General features: G+C 37.9%; 1 protein-coding gene across 2 annotated transcripts in view; it reads right to left on the bottom strand.

Moving 5' to 3' along the window:
• Window positions 1–16858, bottom strand: part of LOC118734212 (beta-parvin) — a 167995-nt gene that overhangs the window by 27134 nt on the left and 124003 nt on the right. Inside the window, exon 6 of one of the 2 annotated variants that reach the window (XM_036463932.1) lies at window positions 2379–2449. The exons of the other annotated variant lie outside the window; for it this stretch is intronic. Within the exon in view, the coding sequence (XP_036319825.1) occupies window positions 2394–2449 (56 nt within the window). The 3' untranslated portion in view covers window positions 2379–2393. Of the gene's footprint in view, window positions 1–2378; window positions 2450–16858 lie in introns of those variants that run through there. 2 annotated transcript variants of the gene reach the window in all.

A 16858-nucleotide genomic window follows, 5' to 3' on the forward strand; every position in this document is an offset into this window, starting at 1 on the left:
TTTTTTTCATATGCATTATTTCGTATGCACAGTTTCCATATGCACAATTTCAGGGTGCCAGTTTCGAATATAAAAAGCGGGAAAATGTCATTTTGTATTTCGAAACTGTATGGTGGAAAGTGTGTTCTAATATCTATTTGATACACAAAAAATGATCACGGCTGTAATTTTTGCTGCTATATTATATACATACATATGTTCCATTTAGTTAAACAATATAAGAATATTGTAGTATGTACCACAAAAACGTATATTTTCTATAAAATATCATAACTCAGAAAAAAAAATCGTCGCTATTAGAGATTTGGGTTGATTGTAGTTCAAAGTGTCTCTTTCCCGGTAAAAAAGTTTGAGAAAAAAAAAATACACTTTTTGAGAAATTAAATTAAAAAAAAAAATTTGCACTTTTTGTTTATTGTTAAATAAAAAATTTTAAATAATGATAATCAATAATTATATCATTCTATCTTGAAATGACAAGAATTACTGACATTTGAGTAAAAACATTGTTGGGATCTATTAAATTTTGACAAAGTTATGGGCATTTTAAAAAAACATTCTCACTGTCAATTCGAATAATCGACTTATGCCTGAAAAACAAAATCTCGTTTAATTCGGCAGAAAAATTTTTCCGAGCCAAAAGAAAAAATACGTGTGTCATTATTTGGACCAACAAACAATGTATTTGAGTTTGGTCGAAATTAAAAATCATGCACGTACCTGACCGGTTGTCTGGAAATGGAAAGCATCATATATATATATCCGAGCGAGGAAAAGTAAGCTCATAGTTACATGCATGTAAACATCATATCGGGATATATAATGCATGTAAAGTGGTCAACGGCCGAATGTACATGATATTGGCATAGTTGCCAACTTGGTGCTTTAAGCACTAGATTTAGTGCTTTTTGAAAATTAAAACGCCAAAAAAAGTTATTTAGTGCCTAGTGCCTTTTTAGTGCTTTTTTTCTGAACTAAAATTACTTCGAGATAGTTAAAAGCTGAAATAATTTGAAATATTTAAAGCTGTGGCAGCACTAAATTTAGGATAATCTACAAATTTAAATGAACTAAAATACAACCATGATTGATAAAAGGCTGAAGTTGCAAACCCACCTTGTTAAATTCTATTCGCGTTGAAAAATCTAGTACGCAAGTAAGTTAAGTATTTCTTTTTTTCTTTTCTAATTATTTGTACAAATTTTGTTTTTTTTTAAACCACCTGAGTAAAACACATCGTTTCTTGGTGCTGAATCCAAATCTGGCCTCACAATTGCTCTAGCACTAGAATTTAGAGATATCCTAACCTCAAAGTTCCAAAAACACGGTTTTTAGCGATAGTTGAGGTTATATAATGAAAACATCAAATTATTTGCTCATTTCTTATTAGGGCATCATTTTCGTTTGTTGCGATTCGATATTTCTTTCTCGAGATATACCAGTTTTAATGTGCAGTACTTCGGTATTATGTTATGAAAAAAGCATCCCTTGATTCAAAAAAATTTGGTGCTTTTAGTGTGCTAAAACGCGTTTTTGGTGCTTTTTGAAAATCAAAAGATGGCAACACTGGATATTGGGCAACATAAAGATGGGCATAGAAGGAAGGCGAAAGAAAGTATAAGCCGGAGCGGGAGTCACACACACATACTTCAGAGCAACCAGAGCACCAGACATCGAGGGAATGATATCTTCCAAGCTCTCAGTAGTGACACTGTCTTAAATTTATTCGCCGTTCCAGTACGATTGCAGAAAAGGTTGATAGGAAGTGGACCAACGTTGAGGTTGACCTAACCTCAATTCAGCCATTCGTTCCTTGGCGTGAAACTTTTTTATTGTTTTAATGATAGACTTGTTTGTAGGTTTTTTTACTTTTGTATTACGATTGAAGTATTTAATTATTTTCTCGCAAAGAATTTAAGTGGGTTTTTTGGGTATTCGATTTATATAAACATATGCTACTATTAGTTTTTTTGCTCACCAATTAGTTTTTTTAGGCTTAAGTCACCATTTATGTATGCACGATATCTTTTAGCTTAAATTTCCATTGCTCTCCAGTAGCCTTTCTTTATTTGGATACATTTTTTTAGGTTGTCACTTTTGCCTTATGATTAACCATCATAATTAAATTAAATAGTTTTTTTTTTATAATATGAAAATCGACGTAGAGTAGGTGGCAGACGCATTGAAGTTGAGGCGGTCTAAATGAGATTGCTGGGAATTTGCAAGTCTAGCTCAGTTCCAATTTTCCTTTGGAAAGCTTTGGCAGCTTACATATGTATGAATTTTGTATATGCATTTTTTGCAGCTCTCCCATCTCACTGGTGCAGGCGCCATCATCGGGATTGAGATCGGTAAGTGCTATCGTGTAAGATTACTCACATACACAACTTAAATTATTTTAATAAGAAATAGATAAGAGACTTCCGTAATTCCAAAGCATTACTCACGGCTGCATGGATTAACATAAGAACGAATGAAATTGAAACAGGTTTATATATTTAGTTCAGGTATGAAGTTGAGATACTTGTAAACATAAGTACATTTATTATATATTTAGCATCCATTAGATAGTAGCTTAACATTAGGAAGGTTCGAATGTCAGGACTTACACTATAGCCGAATAGTCTTTATTGTAAAGTTTTGTTCCCCCCATTAGATATAACATTTATTGATAAGTGTACATGAACCATCGTAAAAATAAAATACTGTATTTTTTTCCATGAAGTGAAATATGAGTTGGTTGATTAAAAGAACTTGTAATGAGTAGCTATGTTCAATTTGTTGGTGTGAGGTGTGGCACTGGTGCAGCAGAGGAGACATGGGTATGGTGGCCAAAGGACTGAAATTGCACTGAACAGAAGTTAGACAGACAAACAGACAATTATCAGGTATAGGGGACACTGTAAGAATGAGAGGAGTCAACACAGCGTCCAAGGCTTCGCGTACCGAGTACGTTGAAGAGGGTGGGTAGACCCCGCCTGACTGGACTGACTTCCTTCACTTCATTGTTTTCTCTTCTCTATCTTCTTTCCTTCTCTCTAAGGCATGAACAAATTTTGCTTATGTGGTTGTAGGCAAGGTAGGTGGAAGCGACCCCTCCGACGACGAGCTAGTCTGGGCTCGCTAGCGTGCCATAACGCCGCTGCGCCTTGTCCTAAAAGCCAGCTACATAACAACCGTCAACAAAAAAAAAAATAAATTGCCAAAAATTAGTGGTAAGCCTTACCGATTTAAAATTGCACTTTATTATATTAAAATTTAGCGAATTTTTTTAACAAATATTACGGGGTCAAAATTTCGAGAAAATTATCCTACAAATTTATGATGTTACCATAAGGATACTGTTTCAGGGAAAACAGTGTGGAAAGAATTTCCAAAATTATTTTTTTGTCCCGTATTCGGCTCTCGTAATTATGGTCACTGTACTCATATATGATAACGTAATAGCGAATTTCATGTAAAATAAAGGGAAAACTGCTCACACCTGCAGCGAGTATGCGTTAGATTTGTCCCGAAGCCCTATGATGGAAAGTTTTTGAATTTCTCACACAAACTGTTGTACTAGGCGTATACATATAATGCATTAGTTAACAGATAGGGTTCTTACTGGGTTCAGTTGGTGTTGAATGTTCGGTAAGTGAGGTTGTGATTGTGATTTTAAGAAAATGCTTGTTGACCGCAATAAAATCAATAAAAGCGAGAGCACATCCTCACCGCATGAATGTTCGACACCAACTGAATGCTCTCTACCATAACTACTGGCATCACCATAACAAGCTGATAAATTTAAAATTGTTGGTGCAGCCGTGCATTAATGATCTAAAAATGAGGAAAATGCGATTTTGTTGTAATTAAAAATATTTTTGTTAAAAGTAATCTGAAAATTCGTAACGTAAAAACGTTAAACTTTTTATTTTTTAGGTATATCAATCAGAAAAAAACCAAAACCTGGATTTAAAAATAAATTTTTTTTTTTATTTAAATTAAAAAATTTAATTTCTTTTCTTTATCAAATACAAATAAGCGACGAGTTGACACTTCCAAATTTCCGTTGTTTGTCGCCGCTACAACGGATGATTTTAGTTTGTCGAATCCTTTTTTTTGAAAAAGCACAAGGTTGTTCACACCTTGCATTATTACCGAATTTATACTACCTACATAACCAATCACGAGATGCCGATCGATGCCTAAAGGGCTTCTAAAACGATTCCTACTTACTGAGCGTGATCTCGAATAATTTTGATTTATTTCCTTCCTCATTTCACAGAGTTCTAAAGATAATTTCTCAAAATTTTCACAAATGAGCGTAGTTGTCTTAACCAAATTCGTTATAATTGAGTCTTTTTCTTTCGAATTTTGAAAACTATTCACTGAATCAATCTCTTTTTTGTTGATAACTTCCCAAACTTTATCTGCTAATTTTGTCAACTCATTAATATCACTTGAATTTGAACTAGTTAAAATCACATTCATATTCTTCGGTAATTTCCTCATCCGAAGCTTCTTTAAAACTTCCCGACTAAAATTAGAACCAGAAAGTAATACGAGAGACCGATAAAATTCCGAGGGCTTACGATCACCCATTTCGGAATCAGACAACACTTTATCTAATTTGGCATTATCACTTAACGAATGCCTTTCAACTAAAATTTTCTTCAACGCGGAAAATTTATTATTTTCGGGTGGATTTTGAATAAAATCTAAAATTGTAATAATTACTTCCTGAGGAAGTGCAGTAATAATATACTCATACTTAGTCGTTTCTTGAGTAATATGCATAACCTGCATTTCAGCATTTTCGGGACAACTTGTCCAAAACTGTGGAAGCTTTAAAGAAGTCGCAAAAATTTCATTACCTATCCGATTGTCAGATGTTATGTATGGATTTGTTAATTCTTCCTGATGTGTATTATTTTGTAAGTCAATAAAAAAAGTAAAAAGTGTAAACTCTGTGTTCGTGTAGTTGTATGTGTGTCTTGTTGCGGTGAACGGAACATTTCTATTGTTTCTTCTCTGATGATTACAAAAGTATAAAAAAAAAATCCTTCAATCATGCTTGTAATCAGTGTTTCCGTTTTAGCCCTTTGGTGGCTAACTTCAGCTACCACATACTTTTTTTGGCCACATAAATTTAAAATTGCCCCTAGCCCTTTTTTAGCCCTTTGGAGAATTTATTCATACTTGGCATGAAAAAGTTGTATATGCTTAATTTGATCTCATTTGTTTTTCATTTATGTAAGAGATGCATTTTTAAACTAAGAAAGACTGATATACAGATGTATATACATATATGTATTGTATGTTCCTTACGTTTTTATACATACATACTGTAAACGTGTTAGGGCTGTTAACTTATCTATTAACGATTTAACTATAGTTTAAAATAGATAAGTTTACGGCCCTTAATATGCTTAATTTGTTAAATGGCCCATCAGGTCGATTAACCGTGTATGTTCTTGTGCTGTGATTGTACCAGCTGCCGGTGCGACTTCAAAAACTATTCTTGTTTATATTTTATGATTGTACCAGCATGCTGGTGTCGTGAGTGGTGAAATTAGCTAAATTTTCTAAGTAAAAGGCATTTTTCTTGCCCCATATGAGTCAAAGCCGTGTTTGTGGAATATCAAGTTCACGATATTGCAGTTGTGAATTTAAAAAAAAATTATGAAATTTCGGCTCTAATCATTTCGATCTTTCCTCGACCTCATTTGTAAAGAAATAAATATTGTACCAGCATACTGGTAAGTTATTTGCTTCGAGCCTAGTGGTACAAGCACTTGATGGGGCCAGCAAGCTGGTGTCGTATATTTACAGAGGTTTTTGTTGGATAAAATATTACCTTTTTTTCCAGAGTTCATTGTTTTTCTATCATTACTTATTGAAAATGTTTGCGTGTATACTTGACTTTTTTAGCTCCTTTTTAGCCCTTTTTTTTTAAGGAATTTGGCTACCACTAAAAATGATTCGCGGCAACACTGCTTGTAATCCTAAAAACAATAGAAACTAATTTGGTTTTTATAGTTGATTACAATTCCATAGATTAGGCCTTCCCAAAGCGGGTGACGCGGCACCCCAGGGGAGAGCGTATGCCTGGGGTGCCGCTAGTGGCTAGAGTATACTAGGGGTGCGGGCAAATTCTTTAGACTTTCCATACACAACGCAAGCGGTTTGATCAAACTTCAACATGGCGGCCAGAAAATCAAAACATTTTTATTTTTATTAAAATTACCTTCAGCGGCTCGTCAAACCCCATACACAACACAAATAGCTTGCAGCAAAGGGATATTTCGCTCTTAAGCGTCGTTCCCCAGTACGTTTTGTCAACGTTAAATTGAATCAGAAAATTTTTAGAAAAATAGCTGAAAACGTACCCTTTTCACAACCACTTTCGGTACTTTTGTAGACCTAATCCGCGTTTCATCCACTTTTCTTCCCGTTTTCGGATTTTTTGCTGGCTGGGCTGTTCTCATAACAAGGGCAGCATTTTCGCGAACGTGTATATATTACTTATTCTGTGGAAATTCACAATCACACTGTCAAAGAGCGAATCAACGCGATTTTAGAGGCAGTCTTCTCGTGTTAGTGAGGTACCCATTCGCAATGCAAATCGAAGAAGAACGAAGTACTTCAGACTTACGCCATTAGCGACGAAATTTTTAATGCTATCGACAAATTTGTACAGAACAATGGTTTGAAATGGAGCAAGTGTGCGGATATTCGCAGTGGTTGGAAAAACGAAAGGAGGTCTAGGATAAAGCAAGAGGCAGAAAACGCCACGAGAAGTCGGTATTCCCTGGCGACTAGGAAGATGCCGCCACTAGATTTAAAACCCGTATTGGATGACGCTGCGAAGATAACAGAGGCCTGCGACATTAAAATACATCTCTGGTTTTTTCTAGCACGTCGATATTTTTTTATTGGTGACATATATATTTTAGAATTTCTAGCAATTTGCATGAAAACCCCATAAATAAACAAAGTATTCAGAAAAACGTATGTAACTTCGAAGTTAGCGCTAAGAAAATTGATAACAGCCGGTTTCACTAGCAATTTCCATTTAAAATTCAAAAAATTAAAATCATTTATCACTTAAATTGCTTTCGTGAAATTGGCTGTAAAAATTATTTTCTTAGCGTTATATTCTTCGCTGGTTATCGAAGATAGAACATCGAAAGTGAAATTATGAACTATGCAACCCTGTCGAAATTTTCGTTGAGTATCGAATTTTCTGTCGAACAGAATTTTGCTTTCGATGGGGTAGCGAAGTGTTAGAAAATTGTGAAAAATTTATGATTTGCATTTTTTATTTTTTTTTTATTTTATGGCGGCTAGACACTAATTTTAAACAATTCTTATTAATTTCATGCAGTTCTAACGTCGTGAATATTAAACACACGCTCGAAAGGCTGGTGAAAAAAAATCCCATTACTCAGATGGCACGATCTCTGAGAACAAAATCGTATGCTGTTGATAGTTTTAAAATATTTTAAATAGATTTGGCTCACAAACGCCTCTTTATACAGTCGGAAGTTTTTAATAAATCTGTAGACAAATTTCTTAAATATATTTTATGTCAAAATATATTCGAAAGACTACGCTTAAACCCCCTTAAACATTTTCTACTCCTGGCCAGTTTACCAAGCTCTCATCCTCTGACGAATCGTTGAACCACAACTCCGTTGTAATCATTTTTACCACGTTTTTATACTCGCTTTCTTTTTAATTTCATTTTAATTTGCACAAATTTACATGCATATGTATAAGCACACTATTTAGTTTGCTCGATTTGTAAACGAAACTTCTCAGCGGTGAAAAATATACTAATGTAAACAACCTAACCGAGCGAAATTCACAATAGCGCTATTCTTCATTGAATGAGCGTTATAATACCAAATGAAAATTTGTTCGATCAGCACTTTCGACCATAGTCGAATGCAACTTATAATATGGCCTTACTTTTACACTTCTATGTGAGACTGCATTTTCAACAAATGCTTACATAAACAAGTAATTTTTAAGCAAAAAAAAAAGAAGAAAACCGATATCAATTCTCATCTAAGAGTTTAAGATTATCGTTAATCTATTCATGATCTAATGATCGCATTTAAACCAAATTAGACCACCTGTCACCTTTAAAACCTTTCCTTTAAAAAAGAATTGTAGTAATCGGTTAACGTGGCCCAAAGTTATGCGGTAACATACATAGAAAAAAATAATAAAAAAATATTCCGACGAATTGATAACCTTTTTGTGAAGTCGGTTAAAAACAAATACACCAGCAAGCTTTCGGGGTCAAATGATTTCAGGGTAAAATTGTCAAAGCTCCCAATAAACTTAAAGGAAATAATAAAATCATCAAAGCAATTTCAGTCCTAACATTAAAGCTTGACGAGCATAAAGTTTGTATTGTGTTTTCTTGTTTTCGTAGACATTTGAAGAGTAGGGGTGCCGCGAAATTTTTTTAGCACAAGGGTGCCGAGGTGAAAAAAGTTTGGGAACCCCTGCCATAGATCCTTCCTCAATACTTGCAATATTATTGTTGATAATTGATTAATTATCGATTAATGTTAATTAATTGACGATGCTGATGTTAATGATGTAAATTTCAATATCAGTTGTACTACCACCAATAGTTACTCTAAGACTTTCAACGATGATCAATCAACACTATAACACATTGCTGCAATATTCATAAAGAGGCAACAAAGTGGACGTCTAATTCGCAGATACAAATATTGTTGCACTAATTGATGTGTGGACGTTTTTTTTTTTAAATCGCAGAACTAACAAAAACTGATGTTTCAGAGCTTCTAAATAAACACTGACAATGAAATAAGATCGGTGTTGCTGGACGAACCTCGATGACCATTGGTACTTAATTTGCGTTACATAACGAACCAACTCCAATTCGTTATTAACCGCAGAGCTTGAAGTAATATTCGTAAATACACTAAGAATTTCAATTTGCATTTGTCTTCTCCTGACAGGATCGCCAATGTAGTTGTTCTTATTTCAAATAAAATTCTATTCTGAGATTTGCTTTAACTATTTCTTTAATATTCCCAATAGACCAGTTAACTCTTCAACAAGCAAAATGTTAATAAAAAATTTTTAACATTCAACTTCAAAATTGAAAAAGAAAATTATCATATTTCACAACAATGGGTAGGTTCAGAAGGCGCAGAAGTTGAGCGCAACCGTTGCTAAAAAAATCAGTGATCATAATGCGCCTTCTGAACGGCTTGATACATTAGCTGTCAAATTCAAAACACACAACATGTTGTCTCAAATGATATTAAAAATATTACGATCATCTAACACGCAACTGTTCAGTTGATCAGAAGTGCAAAACAACGCGTTCAGAAGGTGCAATGGCAACAGTTACTGAGCTGTTGCGCCTTCTGAACGTGCCCAATCTTAAACCTAAAAATTTAAAGTATTATAAAGTCAAGTGCATTGGATAAAATATTAAATGATAAGAACCCTACAATAATATTCTATTTCTGTCTAAAAATCATTGTAAATATCAATTTTGAGTGAATAAGCTTCAGTAGTTTTACAATCGCCCTCTAGCCAAACTCCAAGAATTTCTGCGTTGGAATTCAAATGTTGCTGAAAATTACAAATATTCTTAAATGGGGCAAAAAGGGGCAAAGCTCACACATATGATTTTAAAGAGCAGACTCTCAACTTTCACCTAACATAAAAATCTTGAACAATACGGTGAAATACATACAACTTTTACTCCACAAAACACAGGCAAATACCAAATTTTTAAGATAAAAAAGTTATTACACGAACCACCGCACCATACAGACATTACACAAAAAAACACATTTTTTTATTCAGTTCAAAAATAGAAACATTTCTTATTGTTTTCCATTGTAAATTTATTAACTATTATCACACAGTTCGTTTCTTACAATCTTTTATTCAGCTGTTAACAAGTTTGTTGTTGCTTTAGAGGCATAATTTTTGACAGCTCATAAATAGAACAGGGTTGCCTTATCAAGTTAATATTTGCATATTTTGGACCAATGAAATGTCTCCATTAATAAATATTGCGTACCCCATTTTTTAAAATTAGTTAAAATTATTTATGTATACTTTGACATTTGTTTGTTTACTTTATTTTATTCACATTTAGCCTGTTCCCGTATTCCAGGATTTAGACAGAAATAGTCCAAGTAGCTGCGGTGTAGAAGACCAACCGTTTAGCCATAAAAAAATAAAAAATGTAGCAAAATAGAACTTTTCATGCTGATTTCAACCATAACAAAATAAAACTAAAGCCAATAAAAGAGGTTAAAGTTAAACTTTTCTACTTTTTATATTTATAATATCTCGGAGACTATTTGACCGATCACAAAAGTATTGATGCTAATTTAAAGTAAATTTAAATACCTTTTACGCGACGTATACACGCAGGTTCTTTCATACAAAGTATGTTGGAAAATTATTTTTTGTATGGAGAAAATGAGCAACACCTTCCACTAAAAAAATTGCCAAAAATCAACGCGATTTTCTAGCAACATCAAACTTGCACTTTGTTATACTAAAATTGAATGGGCTATAGATCTGTTTGTATACGAGCGTATACTTAAGAGCCAATTCGACGAATGTTTGGGGGGACCGATAATGGTTAACTAAATCAGCTGACCACAAGGGTATATAGGTAATAGGCGAGTCCGCGCGTTTCCCCTCCTCCCCTGCATCCACCTCAGCTTATCAGCCCTGTAAACCCACCTCTGACTACTGTCCCACCCGTAGCTATCACGGGTGGGGCATGCTTCACTGTTGAATTATTCTTATCTAACTATGTGAAAACGAAAATGCAATTGTGGTAAACATTTGCAATGAGATTCTAACATTAAATATGTAACAAACACTAAACACAGCCTCAACTTCTGTAATTAAATATAACAACTTTTAGCCTTTTTTGCCACGGGTGGGCAAGGCCAATACTGCTTAATAATAACTCATAATATAGATAAAGCCATCACACAATTTAATATATAACAAAATGTTATTAAAAGCAGATGAGTTCTACTATATATTTTTCTTACCAAGCACTTGGATTATGAATGAAACTCATTCAAACAATTTACTTAGAACTTGATTTCCAAACGTAAAAAAGGAAATAAAAATTAATTTAAAGCTTGAATTTGTTATTTTTTGGTTGATTCAAGATGTTTACATATCGTCGCTACCATGTGAAACTATCGAATGTGAAAATGGGTACTTTTCAGGAGAGCCAAGAAACTGTTGTAAAAAATGTTGTTGTCATTAGGAAAAAGAGTGGGATCGACACTTTGTTAAAGCCAGTATCCCCTGCTTCTAAGAAGACCAGAAATTTGACGATATCGTAATTAAAAAAGCATTTTCGCACATTCGATAGTTTGACATGGTAGCGCCGATATGTCTTATCCTCACGTTTGTTAGTTTTATAAAAAAGAAATAAATAATTTTTGCTCTAAGGTTCACTTTCTCGTGAAAACTCCCATATGCTTCTTCAAATCGACATATTTAGGGTTCGGCTCTTCGTAGAGACTTCATCTTAATGTCGTTTTAAAACTAAATAAACAGGCTTAATATTTCTATACATAAGAGTCATCGAGTATTCCCTTAATCCGAGTTAAGTCTGGGAATTAACTCTACGGCTTAATTCGGATCAACTGCAGTTAATTCCCGAGATAATTCCGAATTAACGAATTGATCCGGATCAACGCTGCCGTAAGTATATGCTTTAACTCTTAATTTTCTAACGGCGTGTGTAGAATGACCCAATGGCACAACCACTTCCTGTGCATAATCAGCTAACGTTATTAATGTAACATTATAAATCAGTAAATCTGTTGTTGACTTTCTCTTAAGTCGGGTAAAAATATTTGAGTAGGGATGTTAACTCTGTTATGAGTGGGTTAGGGTGACTCTGTAGCTCTGCAGCTTGTTTTTTATTTCTTTTGAAACAGTGAAAATCTTGAGATTCCGTTGGAGTAGGGTATTTGTGACATAATGCGGTGAGTTGACAATCATCCTCAGAGTTTTTTTATTGGAATCTTTGAAGTATTTCAATATTAGAGTTTGATGCTGTTCCCCACAGCTGTATACCGTAAGTCCAAATCCGTTTTATGGTTGTTGATTAGAGTAGTACTTTGTTTTCTAGTGATAATTTAGAGTGCCGATTTATGAGCCAATTTAAGTTCCTGAGTTTTAGTCGGAGTGACTTGCGTTTTGTGAATATGTGCGTTTTCCATTTTTTTGGGAAGCCAACTGGGGGGAGTCGTCAACCGCTAAGATAGCAGTATAATCAGCAAAAGTACTAATGGCGGCTTCTTATATTACGGGTAGGTGGTATGTTTAGAGTAGATATGGGATGGTGCCCATGACGCTGCCGAGCTTTCATAAAGTTCAGAGAGTTTAACAAAAAAATAACGATTTTTCAGGCATGACTACCGAAGGGTTGACACTGATTTACCACTTTTTGATATAGACAGTGTGTGCACATCCTCCGTGTCACCATGGTTCACGGGCTATGTACGGGCTGCAATCAAGGCTCGCAACAAGGCATTATCTGTATGGAAAAGGCATCCTAACCAAGCTAACTGGCGTCTGTTTAAAATAGCAAGAAATAAAGCAAAATCGGATATAAGAAAAGAAAAGTGCAGGTATTATTCGAAGAACCTTGATTCCTCCCTGCCACCTGACGTGTTGTGGCGTAACCTTAAACGCTTACGAGTATGTGGAAGTGAAGAAGTCGAATGCACTATAGACGCAGATACACTCAATAAAGCGTTCATTAGCAGTCCTTTGTCTGATTCCTACCAGCAATGTTTTGTCCCCTGTGATCATCTAATTTATTCTGGTAGGCTATTTGAGTTCTCAACAGTGTCTGAGTGTGATGTTATTAAAAGTATTTTAAAAATGAAATCAAATGTATGCGGTCAGGATGGTATACCGTTAAAATGTATTAAAATGGTACTACCATCTATTATCAGTACGATAACACACATAATTAATCACTAGGGGTATTCTCCAAATCTTGCAAAGCCATTGCACGTAGCACGGATTGCATGGATTGCATAACTTGCAAACACACAACAACAAAATACATGGGAAACGCCATTTCCTATCGCTGCAAAATATGCAACGTCGAAACCCATGTATATATTTTGCAAAATAGCATAGCAAGATATATGCGACCCTGTGCTAGTTGTTTTGTTGTTGGAATTGCTACATATTTCTCTCATTCCTCTCATCTCGCTCACTTCATTTTTTTCTGCTGTCTCTTGTTATTGTATTTGATACATAATTTCGCTGCTTGCTACCCATGCATTCTACCACTTTGCAATGGGGTGCTCTCGTACTCTTCGAAATTTGGGATAGTATTTTTGCATTTCGTGCAATACGTGCATCGTGCAATACTTCGAGAATACCCCTACTATATTACCATATCGTGTTTCCCTGATCAGTGGAAGGTGGCTTTAGTGCGCCCTACTGCCAAGAACAAGGGCGCCCAGACTCCATCGGACTTTCGCCCTATAAGTATTCTACCAACGTTGTCAAAAGTATTTGAGCCTTTAATGGCGGAACAAATTACCCGTCATGTGCAGGAGAAGAAGCTGCTTTATCCGCTTCAGTCTGGCTTTAGGATTGGTCACAGTTGCACAACGGCTGTGTTAAAAATTCTTGATGACGTTCGTTCTTTTTTCGACAAAGGTTACCTTACGTTACTATGCCTCCTTGACTTCTCCAAAGCCTTTGACACTGTCGACTACCATTTCCTTTGTCTTAAGCACAAGCATTATTTTGGATTCAGCGAATATTCTCTGAAAGTTATGACGAGTTATCTAAAGAACAGATTTCAACGAGTTACAGTAGGGAATCAATCCTCACAACCAATGAAACTTGTCTCTGGTGTACCACAGGGCTCAATTCTAGGACCTATATTATTTACACTATTTCTTAATGACATCTTTTCGGTGTGTAAATTTTTTATTTATTTATTTATTTTTTGTTCGTAGGAGAGGGAAATGCTTTATGCACTGGCCGGGGGCGCTAGTCTCTATACTACCTTCCCCGAGTGTGGGACTCCCACCGAAGCGTGTTGGGCTACCCACTAAAACCCAAACTCCCACCGCCCGCGCAAGAATCCCGCATCTGGCACCGCAATTCTTCTTGTCTTCAGGTGCAAGAGCGCGCTGTTAGAACCTTGGGGCTACTCTTTTGTAGGGGCGTTTCATTCGGGTGTCCTCAGTAGACAACCGTCCTCTCGTTTGCAGCGGAGTACGAATTTCACGTATCTCGCAACTGCTTCCCACTTTTCTGCGCTGGAGATCATTACCCCAACTATGTTGTTCGGAGTTATGTCTCCGAGTCTTTCTTCCAACATTCTGCGCGAAATTAAGAAGTGTTCGCAGGAGAAGAATGTGTGGTACACGTTATCTTCGACGTTTCCACAGTAGTGACAGAACGGTGAGTCCACCCTTCCCATTCTATGAATATATTCTCGGAAGTAACCATGACCGGTGAGGAATTGCGTCAGGTAGAAATCGACTTCCCCATGTGGTCTGTTCAGCCATGTTTGAAGGTCGGCTATCAGGGAGTGCGTCCATCGACCTTTTGTGCTCGCGTTCCAGTTTTGTTGCCACTGCTGGATCAGTTGCTCGCGCGCCCTTGCCGCGGCAGCTGCTCGACCTATCTCGGCACTGAGATTGTAAATCTCTTTTCGCTCGTAAGCAAGTAGCTCAATTGGCATGACGCCAGAAATAACTAGAACCGAGTCCGCGGACGCTGTACGGTATGCAGAAGCAATGCGTAGTGCCCCCCTGCGCTGGACCGAAGACATTTGAATCCGGTATTTTTTGACTTTCAATGCGTCAGCCAATATTTCTGCCCCGTACAGGAGCACCGGTTGGACCGCTGTCATCAGAAGCTTCCTGCGGCATGGCTTCCGGCCGCCCACGTTCGCCATCAGCCGGCTTAGAGCCGCCGTGCTCTGCGCAGCTTTTTCACATACTCCATGGATGTGTTCCCAGAATGTGAGTTTGCTGTCAAGCTTCACCCCTAGGTATACAGACATTTCTTGCTGTTATGACGGCGGCCACGTCGTCCGCGAAGGCGACAAGGAAGGCGCTCCCCGGCATTTCCGTGCCCAACAGACTGTCATACGTGGCGTTCCAGAGGTCCGGGCCAAGTACAGACCCTTGTACCGCTGCGCCGGTTATGCGTATCTTTCTCTGACCTTGTGTTGTGTCGTACAAAAGCCAACGGTCTCTGAGGTAGTCCCGGATCATATCTAGCAAGTATGTTGGAACCTTGAATGACCGTTCTAAGGCCTCTAGCATGTCGTCCCATCTTGCCGAGTTGAAGGCGTTCTTGACGTCCAGTGTGACTAGCAGCACTATTGGCCGCGCCTGGTGGCAGGCTTCTTCGGCCTTATGTACCGCCCCGACTACTTCGCCAATTGCTCCTAAAGTTGAGTGTCCCTTCCTGAAGCCATGTTGTCGGGGTGAAAGGCCTCCCTCGCTTTCTATGGCTGACGTCAAGCGTATTTTGAGCAGACTCTCCATCATTTTGCCTGCTGTGTCTAGCATGCAGAGTGGCCGGAAGGATGAAGGAGAGTTTGGGTCCCCTCTGCCCTTGGGTATAAGCACCAGTCTCACCCTCTTCCATTGGCTTGGGAAGCCCCGGGCCCTAAGGCAGCTGTTGTACATGTTAAGCAGGAGATCGGGGCTCGTTTTCGCTGCTAACCTGATTGCATCCGCTGGTATGCCATCTGGGCCTGGAGCCTTGTCGGCTTTCATGCTTCGCAGGGCTAGCTTCAGCGCGTCTGTCGAAAACAGTGGTGCCTCGGCTTGCTCCTCGACGAACACTGTAACGGCTCTTGGGAAATAGCGCATCCACTATATTCTTAACTCGGGCCTCATCCATCGCTTGCGATGATGTATGGAACTTTTTCATCACTATTTTGTATCCCTGGCCCCAGGGATCGCGATCCACTTCGTCACATAGCGCTTTCCAGCAGTTCCGTTTACTCTTCTGTATCTCGGCCCCAAGTGCTTTCTTAGCGCTTTTGTAGGCTGCTGCTCTTGCCAGCGCCTCAGGTCTACCACGAGCGCGCGTTGCGAGTCTCCGCATTCTATGGCAGGCCCTTCGCAGCTCAGCAATTCGGTCATTCCACCAGTATACCTGCTTTTTACCTGACCATGCTCTCCTCTGTGGCATTGAGGCTTTGCATGCCCGGTGAATGCAGCGCATAGTTTCTTCGACCAGCTTAGTACAAGACTCCCTGTTGTGGATCTCTCCCGTTGTGGGTGAAATACCTTGGGAATCTGCTAGGAGTGACATATCGAACTTGCGAACATCGACCCTAGACGGGTTCCATCCTGGTTTCCTGCGAGGGATACTACGTGTTTGCCCTCGCGTTATGTCAGTGACTTGGAAGGCTATGTAGTTATGGTCGCTACCACTCAGGTCTTCCATCACTCTCCATCCGTTAGCCCTTCGAAGAAGGCTTTCTGAGACCAGGGTTATGTCAGGGATAGAGTAGCTTCGATATGTAGGGGTCGTTCCGGTGTTGAGGATGGTCAGGCCAATGCGGGCTGCCATTTCAAGGACCAGTCTTCCCCTGGTGTTTGTTTGGGGCATACCCCATTCCACGCCTCTTGCGTTGAAATCTCCAGCAACAATTACGTGGCCGGTTATATCGCGCAATTCGTCTTCAAGGTCTTCGAGCTTTTCCCTGAAGACAGGGACTGTGTCGTTTGGAGACAGGTAGCAGCTCACCAGAGTGATTTGCGCCATTTTAACCCAGACGTAGCAGCGTCCGACCCCGCTGCTCTCTGCGCGATGGTTG

The sequence above is a fragment of the Rhagoletis pomonella genome, unplaced genomic scaffold (genome assembly GCF_013731165.1).
Source record: "Rhagoletis pomonella isolate Grant_MI unplaced genomic scaffold, Rhpom_1.0 Rhpom_scaffold_00002, whole genome shotgun sequence".
Classification (NCBI taxonomy): Eukaryota; Metazoa; Arthropoda; class Insecta; order Diptera; family Tephritidae; genus Rhagoletis; species Rhagoletis pomonella.